The sequence below is a fragment of the Oryx dammah genome, unplaced genomic scaffold (assembly GCF_014754425.2).
Source record: "Oryx dammah isolate SB20612 unplaced genomic scaffold, SCBI_Odam_1.1 HiC_scaffold_23, whole genome shotgun sequence".
In the NCBI taxonomy this organism is placed as follows: domain Eukaryota; kingdom Metazoa; phylum Chordata; class Mammalia; order Artiodactyla; family Bovidae; genus Oryx; species Oryx dammah.
In genome coordinates, this window is record NW_024070207.1 from 60,657,215 (window position 1) to 60,677,209 (window position 19,995).

Here is a 19,995-nt window from a genome sequence, read left to right on the forward strand (position 1 = left end):
ATTTAAAACATTGTATTTTTTCTTAATTAATTTAATATGAAATGAATTTCTAAATGAACACTATGAACAGATGGGCAAAATACTCTATACTGTAAAAGATCTAGAAAATGAAATCTTGAATTCAGGTTTCTGAAATTCCATTAAGCTTAGCTGAGACCAAGTACAGAGTACAAAACTACAGCGAGGTGATGGTAATTCCATGGCGTTTAGAGCTCCTCCCTCCTTGTGCCCTTCCATCCTTCAAACAGAGTTGTTACTGAAACCCGTAGACGTTTCACATTGACATGCTCAATGGGTACAAGCATGCTCAGGCCAGACAAAGCCTGGGATTTATCTCTTGAACTACATTAGTGCAATAGCTTCTTAAGCTTTTGGTAGCAAAGTACTGCAATCTGAGTGGCTTGGAACAACAGAAATTTATTGTCTTACAGTTCTGGAGGCCAGAACTATGAAATAACCATATTGGAAGGGCCATGCCTCCTCTAAAACCTCTATGGAAGGGATTCTTCCCTTCCTATCTCCTAGTTTCTGGTGGCCTCAGGCTTGTAAATGCATAATTTTAATTCTCCATTGTCACATAGCATCCTCCCTGTGTGTCTTCATGTGGTCTTCCCTCTGTGCATGTTTGTCTCTGTATCCAAATTTCCCCTTTTCATGAGGACACCAGTCATGCTTGATTAAGATTTATTCTAATAACCTCATTTTAACTTGATTACCTCTCTAAAGACCCTGTTTCCAAGTAAGTTCACATTCTGAAGTACTGGGAGTACTGGGAGTTAGGACTTAAGCGATTTTCTGGGGGGAGGTGTAATTCAACCCATAACAGATAGTTAAATACTATCAAACGAATTTTGATCACAAAATCATTTTTTCTCATATACAAATGAAACATTAAAACATACTAAATTCTCCTTTTTCATTTTTCTTGGCATGAGAACATATCTTGTTTTTATTAGTATTTCTGGGCAGTTGTTACCCAGTTCATTGGAACTAATATATTATTTACTCATTTGATACCCAGTAATAACGAAATAGAGTAAGCTCTCAGAATCATAAACATCCAAATCTTTAAGATTCTGGTCTGCTTCAAAAATTGGATATAGTCTGAAGGTTTTAGTATAGTACATATTAAACACATATTTTCCAGTTTCTGTACATTATGATACAAAATAGAAAAATTTCATGAAATGTCAGTTTTTCAAAAGACACTTTCTTCAAGCTACTAGGTTATAACATCTGTCCTTTATCTAACTGAACTCCCAAAACAGTAAGCTTGACAGTTTTAAATAGCGAGGAATTTTTGAGATACATCATTTCACACTGCTTCCAACTTCTTGTTTCAAAGAGAGTAAACAGTTTTCTAAATCTTGGCCCTAGAAAAAATATTGAATATCCTGTACATTATTGTTGCTACATATCTGGAACAATTAAAGATGTTTTCAGTGAACATTGCTGCTATTTACTATAATATCAATAGCTAAATTACTATTAACTATTTACTTTTATATGTCCACTATTCTTATTAATAACTTAAATGATTTGGGAGTTTGGGAACTGCCATAGGAGACTGCCTAAGGTAAAAAGGAACCATGCATATGAAAATACAATTGCTCTGACCTAGCTTAGTTTCCTCAGTGACAGAAATACAATGGGATGAACTGGATAAAGCTAGAGTCTGGATGAACCTGCTTAATGCCATCATGAAGTGAAGTGAAAGTCACTCAGTCATGTTTGACTCTTTGCAAGCCCATGGACTATACAGTCCATGGAATTCTCCAGGCCAGAATAATGGAGTGGGTAGCCTTTCCCTTCTCCAGGGGATCATCCCAATCCAAAGATCTGACCCAGTTCTCCCACATTGCAGGCAGATTCTTTACCAGCTGAGCCACAAGGAAAGCCCAGGGATACTGGAGTGGGTAGCCTATCCCTTCTCCAGCAGATCTTCCCGACCTAGGAACTGAACTTGAGTCTTCTGCATTGCAGGTGGATTCTTTACCAAACTGAGCTATCATGAGACTAATTTAAAAAAAAAAATGTCATCATGAGACTAATTCAAATAGGACTGACTAGCTTTTAGGGGATGGAACCTGTCCAAAAAAGAGGTCTTTATAGTAGAAGGATGGTAAAGTAATGCCAGTGGCAAGATAATTATCCAATTCATATGGATCAAACCTGGGTCTCCTGCATTGCAGGCAGATTCTTTACCATCAGAGCCACAAGGGAAGTCTATAAATTGTACTCTGTGTATATTTTTCTTAAGCAAAGAAGATAAATATATGGTAAGATATTTGGTAAATCAAAAATGTTTGAACTTTGTACATTAAAAACTCAGCTTGTGATATGTCACAAAAGTATGAGAAACACGAATATCTTGCTTTGGAAAAATAATTTTAGCAGTCAGGTAGGAGGACTGAAAACTGAAAACCTAAGACTTCAATGGTACCAGTTAGTGGTTCACAGGTCAAATAGGTTTAGGAAAACCGCAAGACATCTCAGATGGAGAGACTGTCAGCATTCCATTCAAGAGTCAACTGATACCTTAATAAGAAAAGATGGTTGAGAAATGAGTTTTTTTTCTTTATTGTCGTTTCAAAGTTTTTCCTCATCTGTTAAAGGACACATTTCCCGGCCCCCCCCCGCCCCCTGCCCCCCGCCCAGAAAGAATTTTATTTCAGTAATGTACTAGCTCCTCACTGGATGAAAGTTTTCTCCAACTATCACCCTGACTTTTCCTAATCTAGTGTATGAAGGTATTTTGTAACATAAAAGAACAAAATTTTCACACCAAAAATTCGTACAAAAGCTAGATAATACACAGTCAGACTTCTAAACTGTGCAGATCTTACTTAGTGCTAGTATATTTGTAGAGAAGAAGAAGAGAAAAAAAAAGAGAGAGAGAGAGAAAAAAAAAGATTCTATTTGAAAGCAGCTTGGAGAAAATGATTATATGAACTGATTCTATGACCTTTATTTATATGTTTAACAAGGCAGTTCCTACTTGTAAAATGTGTCTCTTAATACATATTTTTTCTAAAATATTTTTATATACATGAAAAGATATTTGTATACATGATAAAAATTTCAAAGCATAAAAATATAAAAGGTACAAAAAGAGTGCAAAAAATCTTCTCTGTCCTGATCTTCTTTCCCCTCAGTTCCTCTTCCCAGAAGCAGTCATTCTTTGTGTTTTTGTTCCATGCATATATTTAAAAGCAATTGTATATGTTTGTAAGTATACATGTGTGTACATTAAAAATATTATACACAAGGAGTATACTATATTCATTCTTATGCATCTTGTTTCTTCAATTAATACAGTTTGAAAATTGTTCCATATAAAAGTTTTAAAATTTGAAGTGCCTTACTTCATTAACATAGTTCATCTTTCCACAGGCAAAAGGAAATAGAGCATTGAATTTACACTTTCAAGGTTAATTTTATGTGCATGAATGTGGCATTATGGTTCAAGCAGAGTATTTTTGTTCTGGGTGAAAGTTTTTTTGAAAACTGGCTTTAAGGTATCTGTTTCCAAAGTAGAATTGAACAAAATAACATAGAAAATTCAAACATACCTGAAATCTTCAAAACTGAAATAACCAGATATCTTTTCTTAGTCTGTGCTCAACACTTAACCAGAAACAAAATCACAGTAAATAAGCAAACAGCTAACAAAGATTTAGTTTAAAAACAAGTTCCAAAATATTTTGAAGACAGTACAAATTCAGTCTAATGGTCTGAATGAACTCTGAGCAAGAAGTCATAAGTTCCAGACCCAATTTTGCCATTAATTATACCATCATAAGTAAATTATCCTACCTCTCTGGACCTCATGGTTATTAATTTTTTTTTTTTACCTGCAAAACTAATGGGTGGTTGATGATTAAGCTGATGATGATGATGATGGTGACAATGATAAAATTTGGTAATGATAATAGTAAATGTTAATTCCCACCTACTTTATACTTGGCACTTTGCAAACATTAGTTAATTTACTTCTCACAGCGACCCAATGAGGTACATACTGTCTCCCCTTTCACACATGAGGAAACTGAGGCTTATAAAATTACATATACAGTTTCTCAAGATCACAGAGTTAATGGTAGAATCAGAGTTAGAGTCTATGTTTTCTGGATCTGAAGGTTCAGTTACTGTTTTCCAATCTTTTTTTTTTAATTTATGCTTGATTTTCATAAGTGTAAGAACTTCACTTGCCCCCACTGTGACTCTATTATACTTCTGACACTGAAAGTCACTACAATATTTTATTTTCTAATTTATATCCATCAATATCTTCAGTATTATAGTATTATGCAATTAGATCCTGAAGTGCCTATTGAATCATGAATATTGAGTGAATTAATTTAAAATTAATTAATTAATATTAATGAAAATTAATATTGATTATAGTTTTAGTGTTAAGTATAACTGGAATATTAACTTAATCAGAACATGCAATTCCATGGCCAACTTAGGTAAGTATTTGGATTGTCACAGCCACCTGATCAAATAAAAATACAGTTCAGTACAACTTTTTTCCAATGGAATAATTGGAAAACTAATATATGACTTATTAAAACTATAAATCCTAGGACTTAATTTATCTTGTGAAAGAACACATTCAATTTTTTAAAATGGATTTTCTTTTATTAATAATTTTTATTCTAAATATTTTTGGCTTGTGTATGTATTTTAGGAATGCTATCCTCAGGTTCAGTGCAATCATCACATTGTTCAACAGCCCCAGATCATCCACTCTCCACACTGTGAACAATCCCATTCTAGTCAGAAAATCCAAGCCACCACAGGAAGTGATTCAGTTTCTACAAACACTGGAATTGAACTGTGTCACGGTGGCTCAAACCATACACATGAGCAGGTAAGATTAATGAAATGATTCCTTGTAAAACTGAAATAATCTCTTAAACCCTTCTCACACTTCTGTATAGATACCCACATTAAATTTTCATCAAAATATTGAGGGGTTATAACATGGGGATTTGTGTTTTCTTATGGCATTTTTAAAATAAAATTTTCTATCTCTTCTCAGAACACAAAATAATTCAGGTATATTAATACATTAAATCTATGAGGAAAGTTAGGAACTGATAAATGAATACCTAATTTCTAGCTGAATGGATCCAAAAGTTGTACAACATTAAATATTTTCATGAGATATGATATTTAAATGAAAAATGAATTAGAGTTGATATTTCTAAGATGACTGTAATGGTCACATTTCACAAGCTGCTAACTTTTATGTTTTCTTTGCAAATTTGGTGTATTAACTCAGGTTATGCTAGGAATACATTTTATTGTGTGTTTCATTAACAAGACAGAAACTAAAACTTAGTTGCTAAGAAGAAATCTGTTGGGATGCAATCATCAGTGACTATTTTATGTTCTGAATACTTTGGAACTTTGTAAGCATCTGTTATATAGATGGTAAAGGAAAAAAAGATGGTCTTGAATCTTGGGAAAACTAGCAATAATAACTGGAACTATGGAAAATAAATCATTTGTGTGTTTTCATATTTTTCCCAGTAAAAAATAATTTGTTCAACTGACCTCTCTCATAGGCAACTCATATGCAACTTAAAGACAAAATAAAAAGAATAAGAAAAAATAAAGGACCCTGCCCATATAAAAATATGATTGTTTTATATTAAATATGCATGAGGTTATTTCTAAAGACTGAAACTTTGAGATATGCACTTTGGCAATATTGGTAAAAACAAACAAAAAAGAACCATGAAAGATTTAAAACACATTTTTTTCCAACTGATAAAGCCTAAAATTATCTTTTCCCTGAATATCATATCATGTATGGAAATACTGGCTTTAGAATTACTCTAACATGGTCCAGATGATGTTGAATTTCTTAAATGGGTTAGTAATGACAATTGGAAAGACATTTTTTTAGGTTAAATTATTTGAAATTTTCATTTTGTAGGTCAAAGTTCATCAGTTCAATATGTTACTTTGCTTTGCTTCTGTTTCCTCATCATTAGATTCATCATCCATTTCTTACAGGGTTATTGTAAGAATAAATCATGTCTTGCATGTTAAGAACTTAATGATTGTTGAGTACTGACTGTAAGTACTTAACAAATGGTAATTACTAGTTTACAGTAATAATTATTATTTGTAAGCATTAAATCTTCACACCAGGTACTATGAAAAATACAAACATCGGTAAGACATTGTCACATTTCTCTTAGGTACTTATTGTATAATAGGGGAAAATGGCAAACATAAAATATTATACAAAGCAAAGTATGTCTGTTATAAAAGGAACATGCAATGAGCTTTGGGAATAGAAGAAAGATGAAATTAATTTCAAAGGAAGATGTAGGAAAGCTTTGTTGAGGAGGAAGAGATTGACCTGGGTATTGACGAGTGAATAGAATTTCCACATGTGGTATGGTGGTGTGTGACATGGACATCCTAAGAACAGGGAGTCACGTGAAAAATTGATATATTTTGGAAAGTACATTTTGGGTTTCAGGAATAGTGGTTTGGTTTGTATGACAAAGGAGACATGGGATGAAGACTATTAGAGTGTAAGATTAAAATGATATATTAAGGCCAGATCATGAGGCCATTGCCATGGCACGATCTTAGTTTCTTGACCAAGGATTGAACCTGGGCCTTCAACTGTGAAAGCATGGAAACATAATCACTGGACAACCAGATAATTTCTGAAGGTAAGTTTAAAATTTTGAACTTTATTTGGCAGGCAATGGAGAATGATTGAAGGTTATTAAGTAGGAAAATATTGATAGGTATGATTAGATTAATTCTAGAAGCTTTGTGTAAGATAAATTGAAATATTGATTAGTTTTCTCTTCACAGTGATCAGAATGAAGAAGATATCATTATTGCCTTTATTGTTTTTTTAATTTATTTATTTTAATTGGAGGTTAATAACTTTACAATATTGTATTGGTTTTGCCATACATCAACATGAATCTGCCACAGGTATACACGTGTTCCCCATCCTGAACCCCCCTTCCACCTACCTCCCCGTACCATCCCTCTGGGTCATCTCAGTGCACCAGCCCCAAGCATCCTTTATTGTTAAGAGAAGAAAACTAAGGTTCGCAGAAGTTGTTACTTGCAAAGGCTTTGCATAGCTAGCATGTGGTAGAGCCAGGATTTGTACATAGTTAGCTTGATTCCAGAGCTTACTGAGAGTTCTTTCTGGAAGTTAAGTCAGCAGTGTGGAGAGTCCTTGGTCAATAATGTAAACATGAGTAGGCCAATGGATTAAGAGTCTGCCACTGAAAAGGCTTTAGTGTTATAACAGAAAGTGGACTAGCTTCAGGGTAGGAAGATCTGAGTTCAAGTCCCAGCTATGTCCTTTTCAAGCTGTGTGTTCTTAATAAATATTAAATCTCTCAGAAATATCCTCATCCATAAAATTCTGTTAGTAATGTCTACCTCACAGAGTTGATATAAAGACTAAATGAAAATATATTTGATGTGCTTCATAAACTATAAGTCTACAACATGAAAAATACCACAGAGAAGGATTTGCAGAGAGAAGATTATTTAAAGATATGTCAGCAAAGTGTAAAACTTGTTTTTGTTTTGATTTTAATTAATTTATTTATTTTAATTGGAGGATAATTACTTTACAATATTATAATCTTTTGCCATACAAAGTGTAAAACTTAAGCTAAGATAACGACAGTAGGAATGAAGTGAGGGACAATTATCAGAGATGGGAACAATATCACAGTGTTAAGCATCTTATCCAAAGGCAATGGTAATGCTATGATATACTTTTATTAGCTTAGTGCAAATAATAATATATTTGACCAAAGCAGATATTGTCTGTTTAGTAAATGGGCAGAGTTAGTTAACTAATATGTTAGTTTCATTTTATTATTCATCCTTCAGTTTGAGATTTGGATTTAGCTCTGATAAAGGCTGGAGGCTTTTTGTATACTTTTTTTTTCTGTTTTTTTCAGTATTTTATGTGGATAAAGTTGTGCTGCTGAAAACAGAATAGCCCTGGGAAGCTTACAGCTAGTAATTTTCACCTATGTGGATAGTATAGAATTGGCTCTATTTCCGGTCAAAGTGAGGATGGGGTAACCTCATTGTGCAGATCCCATGGGCAAAGCAGGGCAGAAAATGAATTGTCTTACCTAAGCTCTTTGGTGTTTACACGTTAGTCTTTCACATGAGTGGAAGAGTCTTTGAAGAGTAATAGAGCAGATGTCAGTTAGGCTTTTTTTCTTATACTAAAGGTTGACCCATTTTTAGTTTGTGTTTAGAGTTAAATTGCAATTCAGAAGTCAAGAAACACAGACTTTAAATAAAATTATTTGGGTTTATAAAACCTGATGATGCTAAAGCTGAAACTCCAGTACTTTGGCCACCTCATGCAAAGAGTTGACTCATTGGAAAAGACTCTGATGCTGAGAGGGATTGGGGGCAGGAGAAGAAGGGGACGACAGAGGATGAGATGGCTGGATGGCATCACTGACTCGATGGACGTGGGTCTGAGTGAACTCTGGCAGTTGGTGATGGATAGGGAGGCCTGGCGTGCTGACATTCATGGGATCGCAAAGGGTTGGACACGACTGAGTGACTGAACTGAACTGATAAAACCTGATTCTGCTGAGCTGCGTGATCCTAGGTAATTGACTTTAACTGGACTGAACATCAGTTTCCGTATCTATAAACAGGGAGAATCACACTTAACGTGCAGTGTATCTACAATAGAATTAAATGAGATAAAATATGTAAAGTATCCAGCTTAGTGCCAAGCACATAGTAGATGTTCAAACAAATGTTTGAATCTTTACCTTTCCCTCCTCAAACTCAGGCCCCAAATCCTTCAAAGCATCAGAATAAGAAATTGGTTCCCATTTTAATAGTTTTCAGTTCAGTTCAGTCTCTCAGTTGTGTCTGACTCTTTTCAACCCCATGGAATGCCGTACGCCAGGCCTCCCTGTCCATAACCAACTCCCGGAGTTTACTCAAACTCATGTCCATTGAGTTGGTGGTGCCATCCAACCACCTCATCCTCTGTCATCCCCTTCTCCTCCCACCTTCAGTCTTCCCCAGCATCAGGGTCTTTTCAAGTGAGTCAGTTTTTTGCATCACGTGGCCAAAGTATTGGAGTTTCAGCTTCAACATCAGCCCTTGCAATGAATGAATATTCAGGACTGATTTCCTTTAGGATGGATTGGTTGGATCTCTGGCTGGCTGTCCAAGGGACTCTCAAGAGTCTTCTCCAACATCGCAGTTCAAAAGCATCAGTTCTTTGGTGCTCAGCTTTCTTTATAGTCCAACTCTCACATTAATATATGACTACTGGAAAAGCCATAGTTTTAACTAAACGGACCTTTGTTGACAAAGTAATGTCTCTGCTTTTTAATATATTGTCTAGGTTGGTCATACCTTTTCTTCCAAGGAACAAGCGTCTTTTAATTTCATGGCCGCAGTCACTATCTGCAGTGATTTTGGAGCCCCAAAATATAAAGTCTGTCACTGTTTCCATTGTTTCCCCATCTATTTGCCATGGCTAAATCACCTTTAAAGTGTGTTCTAAGAAGCATTAAAATATTTTTAAAAATCAGGTGTCCAAAAACCTGGCTTCAAAATATTTCAAATAAAACTAATTTTTGTATGTTTTCCATGGTTCTCCTTAGAAACATCATCATTTTGGTTTCAAATTCAGAACATCACTGATCACATTTCCTTTCTCGAGGACATTAAGAATAACATGCTGTGATCATTTTCCTGCCATTAGCAAGGAACAGATAATTCCACATATGTTGGCAACAGGAAAAAGATCAGCTGAACTTGTTTTTTATTTTATTGTTTAGAAGTTGTCATACAGGTGGTGTTTAAAGAAAGGCTCAAATAATTATATATATAGCACACACAACTCTTTTGCACTTGGCTTGAGACTTCCAAGGAAACTTTTAGAGTCATGAGAAGATGTAAAAGGAAGAGTTCTGCTCACTTAGTGCTATTACCAAAGAAAAACTCTCCAACCTCTAATGTCTTTCTTCCATCATTTAAAAATTTAATTTTTGTCAACATCAGGACTGCATAAATCTTAGTGTCTGGTACTTTCTTTTTAATTTATTTTTTAATTGGAGGAAAATTACTTTACAATGTTGTGCTGGTTTCTGCCATAATTATATTTATATTCCCCTCCCTTTTGAGCCTCCCTCCCCTACCCCCATCCTACCCCTTTAGATAATCACAGAGCAGCCTGGCTGGGCTTCCTGTGTGAAACAGCAACTTCTTACCAGCTATCTGTTTTACACATGGTAGTGTATATATGTTTATGCTACTTTCTCAATTCATCCCACTCTCTCTCCTGTTTCTGACAACTGTTCAGGAAGCTTGTTACAATATTTATTTAACATAAGTCATTCACTAATGATAGAAATTTAGGGCTGCTTAGCTCAATAAACTCAGCAGTTCTGCCTGTTCCCTCACTCAGTCACATGTGTTTCTAGTCCTTCTCCATCTTTATTGCCTTCTTCACCTCATTATTGAAAATAAGCATCTTCTGTGCAAAATTCTCTTCACTGCTATCCTTTCCCCAAATTTAACTGGTGTCTGTTTTGGACTCATTTTTTTCTCCAATACCACCCTTGTCTATCTTCTGTTACCTCTTGCTCTTGTGCCCTTTTGAACTCTTGTTCTGTGACAAACAAAAATTGTTCTTTTTTTTTTTACTCTTAAAAATATGTTTTTTTTTTAATCAAAGCATGCATATAGATAACTTAAAAGTTCAAATAGTATTAAATGGCATAAAACAAACAGCAATTTCCTGTCCCAACTCTTTCCATGCCTGCCTGATCCCCAGAGAACCATTTTCAACTCTTAGCTTTTTTTCTTTTGGTGTTTACCTTCATATAGCTAAGTAGTATAAATATACCAATGCTGCTATTTTTTAATTTATCAATATTGTATATTATCTGTTGGTAATTCTGATACATAAGGATTTAGTTCTATAAATCCCCCATCTACCTGTTTCTATCCCTTTCATCATCTCAATATAGTTAAACTGCCATTTGGGGGACTAAATCGTTATTCAATGTTTATATGATTCTATTATTGCTTATGAAAAAATTATTTACTGCTGAACCAATTTGTGTACTGTTTTGCTATTTTTATTAGTACAACTATTATTTGCTGGTGTTAATAATTCCCTAAGTTTTTCATTTGTTTGGCTTTCTATGTATCTATTGCTAATTCTTTTCTCAGTACAATTTTATACAGCTAAGTGATCGACCATTTCCTCTCTTTAAAACCCTGCAATCCATATATACTGCTCCTCTTTGCTCATATTATCACTACTACTGATTTTCTAGTCACTCTTTCCATCCTTCAACAGTTTCACTGGCAGGCTTATAGGCTTCTTCCCACTTTTGCCTAACCCCTGCCCTGGAATCATCTGTGAGAACTTCACCACCATGAAAGATCACCATATGATCTTTCCCATGTTCTGCCCTCATGATTCTTCATCACTGTTAATTTCTTCATTTCTACTACATCTTCAACTCTCATAGACGTTGGCCACTCCTTGAACCTCCTCATCACTTGAAACTGTGTTTCATCTGGAATTCTGAATGTCTCATCACTTTCTTGCATCTCCTACTCCCCAATTCCCATTGAACCTTGCCCTTAGCAAGCTTTTTCACCCTCAGTTCCAAACCAGGCTGGTGTCCCTTGTCAGCTGATTCAACAATGCTCTTGCTAGAAAACCTTAAAATTGTTGCCTTCTCTGATTAATTCTCACTTCACTGATCCCTTACTTTGGATAAACTGCCATCCACTTTCTTTGCCCCTAGATTTTGACTGCTTCATGTATTAAAGTTCACAAACTAGGCCAATTTCATCTCATATATATTGTCTCTATCTTACTGGACTCCTTCTGTTGCTGCTGCTGCTGCTGCTGCTGCTGCTAAGTCGCTTCAGTCGTGTCCAATTCTTCGTGATCCCATGGATTGCAACCTACCAGGCTCCTCCATCCATAGGATTTTCCAGGCAAGAGTACTGGAGTGGGGTTCCATTGCCTTCTCTGCCTTCTGTTGTTAGGCAGTCCTTTTAGTTAATTCTAATTGTTTTGCCACCATGGTCCTCAATATCTAATCCTTACTTTTTCCACCCTCTTCATACTCCAGGTCCCACTGCTATTCTCTTACTCTCTGCAGGTGGCCTTGCCTTCTACTGAGAATGGGCAGTGGAAGTAAGATTTTATTGTGCACTAGAATCAGTTGGCAGGCCTGTTTAAATAAAGATTGGTGAGACCTGACAATTTGCATTTCCAAGTTCAATGGTTATCCAAAGTTTACTTGGTCCAGGTACCACGATTTGAGTTCACTATGTGAGCTACCTCAACACTCTACTTCATTGAAAAATTTCTCTGTACTTGGAGCAAACTTTTGATTATTTGGATCTTTAAGAATTAAGAGTCTAGCTTCATCTTTAAGTGACTCCCTTAGCAACCCTACCAATCTATTGATTTATGATCTCACTCTTTGTTCCCTTCATCTGCAAAAACCCTGAAGCAGGAAGGCATACTCACTGCCTGCCATTTCCTCACTACTCACACATTCCTGAATGCTTTGCAAACCAGATTTTAGTTTCAACTTTCTCCTGAAACTGCTTTTGTTGACCTCTAGGTTGCAAATTTCACTTTGTTTTTTGGTTTCATTTTCATCTTACTCCAATTTGATGATAAGTGATTCTGTTGATCCATTGTATTCTTGATATTCTTTCTTCCCATTATACTATACTGCTGCTTCTAATTCTCAGACTCTTCTTCCTTCTTTCATCAGATCTTCCCCAGAAACCCATCCTTGGCCTTCTTTTCCTTTCTCTACCTCTTCTTCCTTGACTATATGGTATAAAATCTTGACTTCTATGACTTTTACATGATCACCTTTACATGGACAACTGTCAAAATTTCCCTGCTAAGCTCTAATCCTTAATTAATTAATTTATTTGTTTTTGGCTGTGCTGGATCTTCATTGCTGTGTTTGGGCTTTCTCTAGTTGTGGCAAGAAAGGGCTACTCTAGTTGTGGTGTGCAGGCTTCTCATTGCAGTGGTTTCTCTTGCTGGGGAGCATGGGCTCTAGAGCATGTGAGCTTCAGTAGTTGTGGCACATGGACTCAGTAGTTGTGGACTGCAGGCTTAGTTGCCCCAAAGCATGGGGGATCTTCTCTGATTAGAGATCAAACTGGTTTCCCCTGCATTGCAAGGCAGATTCTTAACCATTGGTCCACCAGGGAAGTCAATCTAATCCATTATTTTTTACTAATTGATCTCTCTACTTGGCTGTCCCACAGGCATCTCCAATTAACCACATATAGCTTTTCTTTTTATTCCCTCTATTAATGATATCTTCAGTGCTCTAATTACAAGACTTAAAATTTACTTTCCCTCTCCTTTGCCACCTCACAACTAATCAGTTGTCAAGATTCTTCCTACATAAAATCACTCTTACATAGCTGAAGTTGTGTTTCCTTTGTATAACTCTTTTACCATTTGATCTGCTTTATATCTCTTATCAACTGGTCAATCTATTATATACATCAAAGTTATTTAGACACATATCTTAGCTCTTCTAAAAGACCATAAGGACCTTGAGAGAGTATCTTATGTCTTTTTTTTCAGTAGCACTTAAAACTGTACCTTAAAACAGTACTTAGTAAGTTCTCAATAAATGTGTGCTGAATGAGTGAAAGCATCATGCCACTGAGACCTTTTAAGTACTTCCTGTATCTTGTGGGTATAGCTTTTAGCCTTTGGGTTAAGGAAAAATTTAGAATGTAAGATAAATTACATTGAAAGAGCTATTTCATATGTGTAGTGAGTTCCTCCACTGACTCTGCTTACATAATAAAGAAGTGGTTCCATTCCTTGAATAAATTACATACTAAAGAATGGCAGAATAAAGAAATGAAAGAGAGGTGGAGAAGAGAAAAAGTAGAAACAAAGATGGTTCCAAGAAGTTATGCATTAAAAATACATATTCATTTAAAATTAATTTCTTTGGAATATGTATCTCCCATTTCATTGCAAGAAGTGTTTAGAGTGGCTTAAAAGAACAAATAAGCTGTAATAGATCAGAAAAAGAAATATCAAGAACAGTATAAATATAAAGGAACAATAACTCCAGAAATAAAAGAGCACACAGAAATGCAGGCCACAGAGTTCCATGCCATTAGTAAAAGTGGGCTAAAAACTTGGCTCTGAGATTTCCAGAAACCACAGGGAGGGAAAAAAGAAAAACATGATTAGTGGCAAAATTCCCATTGTTCACAAGAAATAGCTTAATAAATTTTCAGTAATCACTTGTATCATAGGAAAATATATTTTATTTTCCACTCAAAATTATTTGAGCTGTTACAAATGTTACAAATTCAATCACTGGTATTCATTATAAAATGAAAATCTAGACCACCTACTTTATTTTAGCTGGTTAGAAGTGGAAGAATCATCTTATTTCATTAAAAAAAAAATGCCCAGCCTATACATATACACCAAAAGAGGGGCAAGGACAACATCAACTAGCTTTCAATAAAGTTAATTTTAGTTGCTTTGTTAAAGCACCTCTTTCAGCTAGTGTTTTGCCATCTATTATAGTTAATATTTAGCCCCAATGGCATATTTTATGACAACTTCCTCATGCAACAAATGTTTACTGAGCCTCTACTATGCTCAGTTGCTATGGTAGGAGCTGGAATTAAATAAAGATATTAAAACTGAGTCTCTACTCTCTGGCAGCTGAAAGTTTGTAAATAATTTATAACCATCCCCTGCTCCTTTTTTATAATCATTATTCAAATAGCCAATTGTCCATATGTGTTAGGTTAAATAAAGATATTATCTTTATGATGATTTTTACATGAGAGTTTAATAATTTAGTCATCCCCACTAAAGCAATACCTCCAGCAACTTTACAAAATAGGTAGTGAATTACCTACATTTTACAGTTGAGAAAACTGAGGTTCAGAGACATTAAGCAATACATACACTTAGCCTACAACTAGGAAATGGGAGCTCCACTTTGGGCTCAAATTTCCATTCTTTTTTCATTGCAACACTTTGCTGCCTAGGGTTACTCATAGAAAATTAAATCTTTATTTCAAGTACAGGATTGTTTTTATGAGTCAAGACTTCATTTTAGAGCTGTGATTGTTGTATAGTACATTCAATTCAGTGACAACATTTATTGGAAATCTTCTACGTACCAGGTACTATAAATGCAACATTTCTTTACTAAAATATCTGTTGAGATTAAAATAGCACTAAGGATTTTCAGGACCTAAAATCCTGACACTCTTTTTCCTGCTAGGATTTCTTTTTGTGCTACAAAATAGGAAGAGAACAATTACTGTTTTCTTTTTTGCCTTGTTAGCCATATGGCATGCTACATAAAATGAATTTCACTTCACAGTTTCAGTCTGACAACTATGAAATGTCTCAAATCAAAGCAAAATTAATGAAGTGGTAACCTTATTTATCTACAAGTGTCACCATATCATTATAAGGTTTGCAGGATAGTAACGTATACATTGTAAGCTTTTCTTAATAGTGATGTTTTCTGTTGTCACATAGCAAAAAGTTACTACACAAGAGGGTCTAAGCACAGAAGACCTTGTTAACATGTCAATGACCTTTTAGAAGGTTAGGCAATCATGTATAATTCCTTTTATATAATATGGTATTTTAAGGGCTTTTGAATCTGATAAGCAACCATTCTAAATACCTGAATGGTATAGTGGTTTTCCCTACTTTCTTCAATTTAAGTCTGAATTGGGCAATAGGAGTTCATGGTCTGTGCCACAGTTAGCTCCTGGTCTTGTTTTTGCTGACTGTATAGAGCTTCTCCATCTTTGGCTGCAAAGAATATAATCAATCTGATTTCGGTATTGACCATCTGGTCCATGTGTAGAGTCTTCTCTTGTGTTGTTGGAAGAGGGTATTTGCTATGACCAGTGAGTTCTCTTGGCAAAATTCTATTAGCCTTTGCCCTGCTTCATTCTGTACTCCAAGGCCAACTTTGCCTGTTACTCCAGGTATTTCTTGACTTCCTACTTTTGCATTCCAATTGACATTTTTGAGGGTATTAGTTCTAGGTCTTGTAGGTCTTCATAGGACCGTTCAACTTAAGCTTCTTCAGCATTAGTGGTCAGGGCATAGACTTGGACTACTGTGATATTGAATGGTTTGCCTTGGAAATGAACAGGGATCATTCTGTTTTTGAGGTTGCCTCCAAGTACTGCATTTCAGACTCTTTTGTTGGCTATGATGGCTACTCCATTTCTTCTAAAGTATTCTTGCCCACAGTAGTAGATATAATGGTCATCTGAGTTAAATTCACCCATTCCAGTCCATTTTAGTTCGCTGATTCCTAAAATGTCAATGTTCACTCTTGCCATCTCCTGTTTGACCACTTCCAATTTGCCTTGATTCATGGACATGACATTCCAGGTTGTTATGCAATGTTGCTCTTTACAGCATCGGAATTTACTTCCATCATCAGTCACATCCACAGCTGGGTGTCGTTTTTGCTTTGGTTCCATCTCTTCATTCTTTCTGAAGTTATTTCTCTACTGATCTCCAGTAGCATATTGGACACCTACAGACCTGGGGAGTTCCTCTTTCAGCGTCCTATCTTTTCGCCTTTTCATACTGTTCATGGCAGTCTCAAGGCAAGAATACTGAAGTGGTTTGGCATTCCCTTCTCCAACAGACCACGTTTTGTCAGAACTCTCCACCATGACCCATCCATCTTAGGTGGCCCTACATGGCATGGAAAGGCTGGCATTTGTGCTGTCTGGTCTGTACCATTTCCTATGGCAAATCATGGGGATTATGCTCAGAACACCAACCCTTCCTCTCTTCCCTGCACTTAAAAACAAAGTGCAGGATGCTGCCTCTGAAGTTTGACCCGTCTGGGTCATTAGTATGGAGAGGTGTCTACTTTTTTTCATCACACCACTTCAAGGTTGGAAAGGTATCCATTCCTTCTCTGCCTGAGGATGACCTCTATGGGGGCCACTTCTGGTATAGTTCTGCCCTCTGTGTGATGCGGGAGTGACTGTGAGAAGATACCCCATGTCCAAGGGTAGAGAAGCCCCAGCAAGATGGTAGGCACTGGAGCAGTGCCTCTTGTTGAAAGTGAAAGAGGAGAGTGAAAAAGTTAGCTTAAAACTCAACATTAAGAAAACTTAAGACCATGGCATCTGGTCCCATTACTTCATGGCAAATAGATGGGGAAACAGTGACAGACTTTATTTTTGGGGGCTCCAAAATCACTGCAGATGGTGGCTCCAGCCATGAAATTAAAAGACGTTTGGTACTTGCAAGAAAAGTTCTGACCAACGTAGACAGCATATTAAAAAGCAGAGACATTACTTTGCCAACAAAGGTCCATCTAGTCAAAGCTATGATTTTTCCAGTAGTCATGTATGGATGTGACTGTCGAACTGTAAATAAACCTGAGTGCTGAAGAATTGATGCTTTTGAACTGTGGTGTTGGAGAAGACACTTGAGAGTCCCTTGGACTGCAAGGAGATCCAACCAGTCCATCCTAAAGGAAACCAGTCCTGAATAGTCATTGAAAGGACTGATACTGAAGCTGAAACTCCAATACTTTGCCCACCTGATGCAAAATACTGACTCATTTGAAAAGACCCTGATGCTGGGAAAGATTGAAGGCAGGAGGAGAAGAGGACGACAGAAGATAAGATGGTTGGATGGCATCACCGACACAATGGACATGAGTTTGAGTAAACTCCAGGAGTTGGTGATGGACAGGGAGGCCTGGCATGCCTGTCCATGGGGTCCATGCAATTCATGTGGTCGCAAAGAGTCGGACACAACTGAGGGACTGAACTGAACTGAACTGAACCATTCTTAATAGGTGAAAAATGCATACATTTAAGCCAGCTACTTAGTGGGGATAAATTTAATTAAGTGAATACCCTCTGCTACTATATTACTTCTGCAGTGTGTTTTGTGTGTTGATCACAAACGCTCTCTAGTCCTGAACAGCATTCTCAAAAATGTGTGCCACTAAGCTTGAAGGGGGCCAGGAAAGAAAATATAGATAGTTCAGCTGAAATATGCAACTATTGTGTATCTACTATCTGTAGGACTCTATAATTACTACCACTGAGTATTGTAAATATGGTTGGTCAAAAGAATCATCTTTGAATATTAAAGTTTATATAATGTAGATGCTAGCAAAAGAATTCCACTTCTGGAATCTCATAGACAACAAATAAAAGATAAAACCCCAGATTGGAAATAGGACAAGAATTTCCAAGGCAGTAGTGAGATGAAGTCCATGGTTTCCTTTACAAGGTACATCCTTTCTACAGTTTTCTGAAAAATGACTACAAATTTGTCACTGGTTTCACACTTAAACATTATTGCCTTCCCTTGGGTTTGCCAAGTAATTCTAATCAAAGGCTTTTACAAGCAATCAGACACAAAGAGTTGGATGGCTTGTTCATTATTATAGCCAAATTGTGATCTGATTAAAGATATTTGATGGATGCATACTAAAGAATCTTTAACTTTTCTTTTTTTTATTTTTTGTGAAATATCACATTTTGTGTATCTGGGAATAACTATTTTTCAGCACAGTTTGTATTCCTCCCTTGTTTAATATATTAAAATCTAAAGCTATTATCTCAGATCGACATTCAAGATAGCTCTCATTCTTCAGGCAGAAGAGTTGGTGTGAGATACTTTTATCTCAAGTATCTTATCAACTCAATATTGTCCCAGAGAGAAAACCTCCATCCATTAGAGCTACCATTATTCTGACTGAAAACATTCCTGTTTCATTGGGAGGCTCTCCATCTTGGCTTTTTCAAATCAACAAAAACATGGTTATGAGCCAACTCTAAAAAAAATGGCAAAACAAGCAGTTCCAATAAAACTAACATCTACTAACCTGTGATTTAGTAATGAAAATATTGCTACCTGGTGCATCATAGTTTTTGGTTGGGCAGTTTCACTTTATTGAGCATAGTTCCATCAAAAACTTAATAGCAGATAAGAATATGCCTTCTGTCTATCCTCTCCTCCATATTTTTGAAACCAACTGGGTTTTGGTGTTAACTGTGTTACTTAATCATAAGGGATTTGATTTAGGTCATACCTGAATGGTCTAGCAGTTTTCTCTACTTTCTTCAATTTGAGTCTGAATTTGGCAATAAGGAGTTCATGATCTGAGCCACAGTCAGCTCCTGGTCTTGTTTTTGTTGACTGTATAGAGCTTCTCCATCTTTGGCTGCATAGAATATAATCAATCTGATTTTGGTGTTGACCATCTGGTGATGTCCATGTGTAGAGTCTTCTCTTGTGTTGTTGGAAGAGGGTGTTTGCCATGACCAGTGCATTTTCTTGGCAAAACTCTATTAGTCTTTGCCCTGCTTCATTCCACATTCCAAGGCCATACAGTGGAAGTGAGAAATAGATTTAAGGGCCTAGATGTGATAGAGTGCCTTATGAACTATGGAATGAAGTTCATGACATTGTGCAGGAGACAGGGATCAAGGCCATCCCCATGGAAAAGAAATTCAAAAAAGCAAAATGGCTGCCTGGGGAGGCCTTACAAATAGCTGTGAAAAGCAAAGGAGAAAAGGAAAGATATAGGCATCTAAATGCAGAATTCCAAAGAATAGCAAGAAGAGATAAGAAAGCCTTCTTCAGCAATCAATGCAAAGAAATAGAGGAAAACAACAGATTGGGAAAGACTAGAGATCTCTTCAGGAAAATTAGAGATATCAAGGGAACATTTCATGCAAAGATGGCCTCAATAAAGGACAGAAATGGTATGGACCTAACAGAAGCAGAAGATATTAAGAAGAGGTGGGAAGAATACACAGAAGAACTGTACAAAAAAAGATCTTCATGACCCAGATAGTCATGATGATGTGATCACTAATCTAGAGCCAGACATCTTGGAATGTGAAGTCAAGTAGGCCTTA

General features: G+C 36.1%; 1 protein-coding gene across 1 annotated transcript in view; it reads left to right on the forward strand.

The window, feature by feature from the left end:
* Positions 1-19,995, forward strand: part of POF1B (POF1B actin binding protein) — a 101,443-nt gene that overhangs the window by 49,111 nt on the left and 32,337 nt on the right. The window contains exon 6 of the mRNA XM_040265623.1: positions 4,694-4,876. Within this exon, the coding sequence (XP_040121557.1) occupies positions 4,694-4,876 (183 nt within the window). The remainder of the gene's footprint in view (positions 1-4,693; positions 4,877-19,995) is intronic.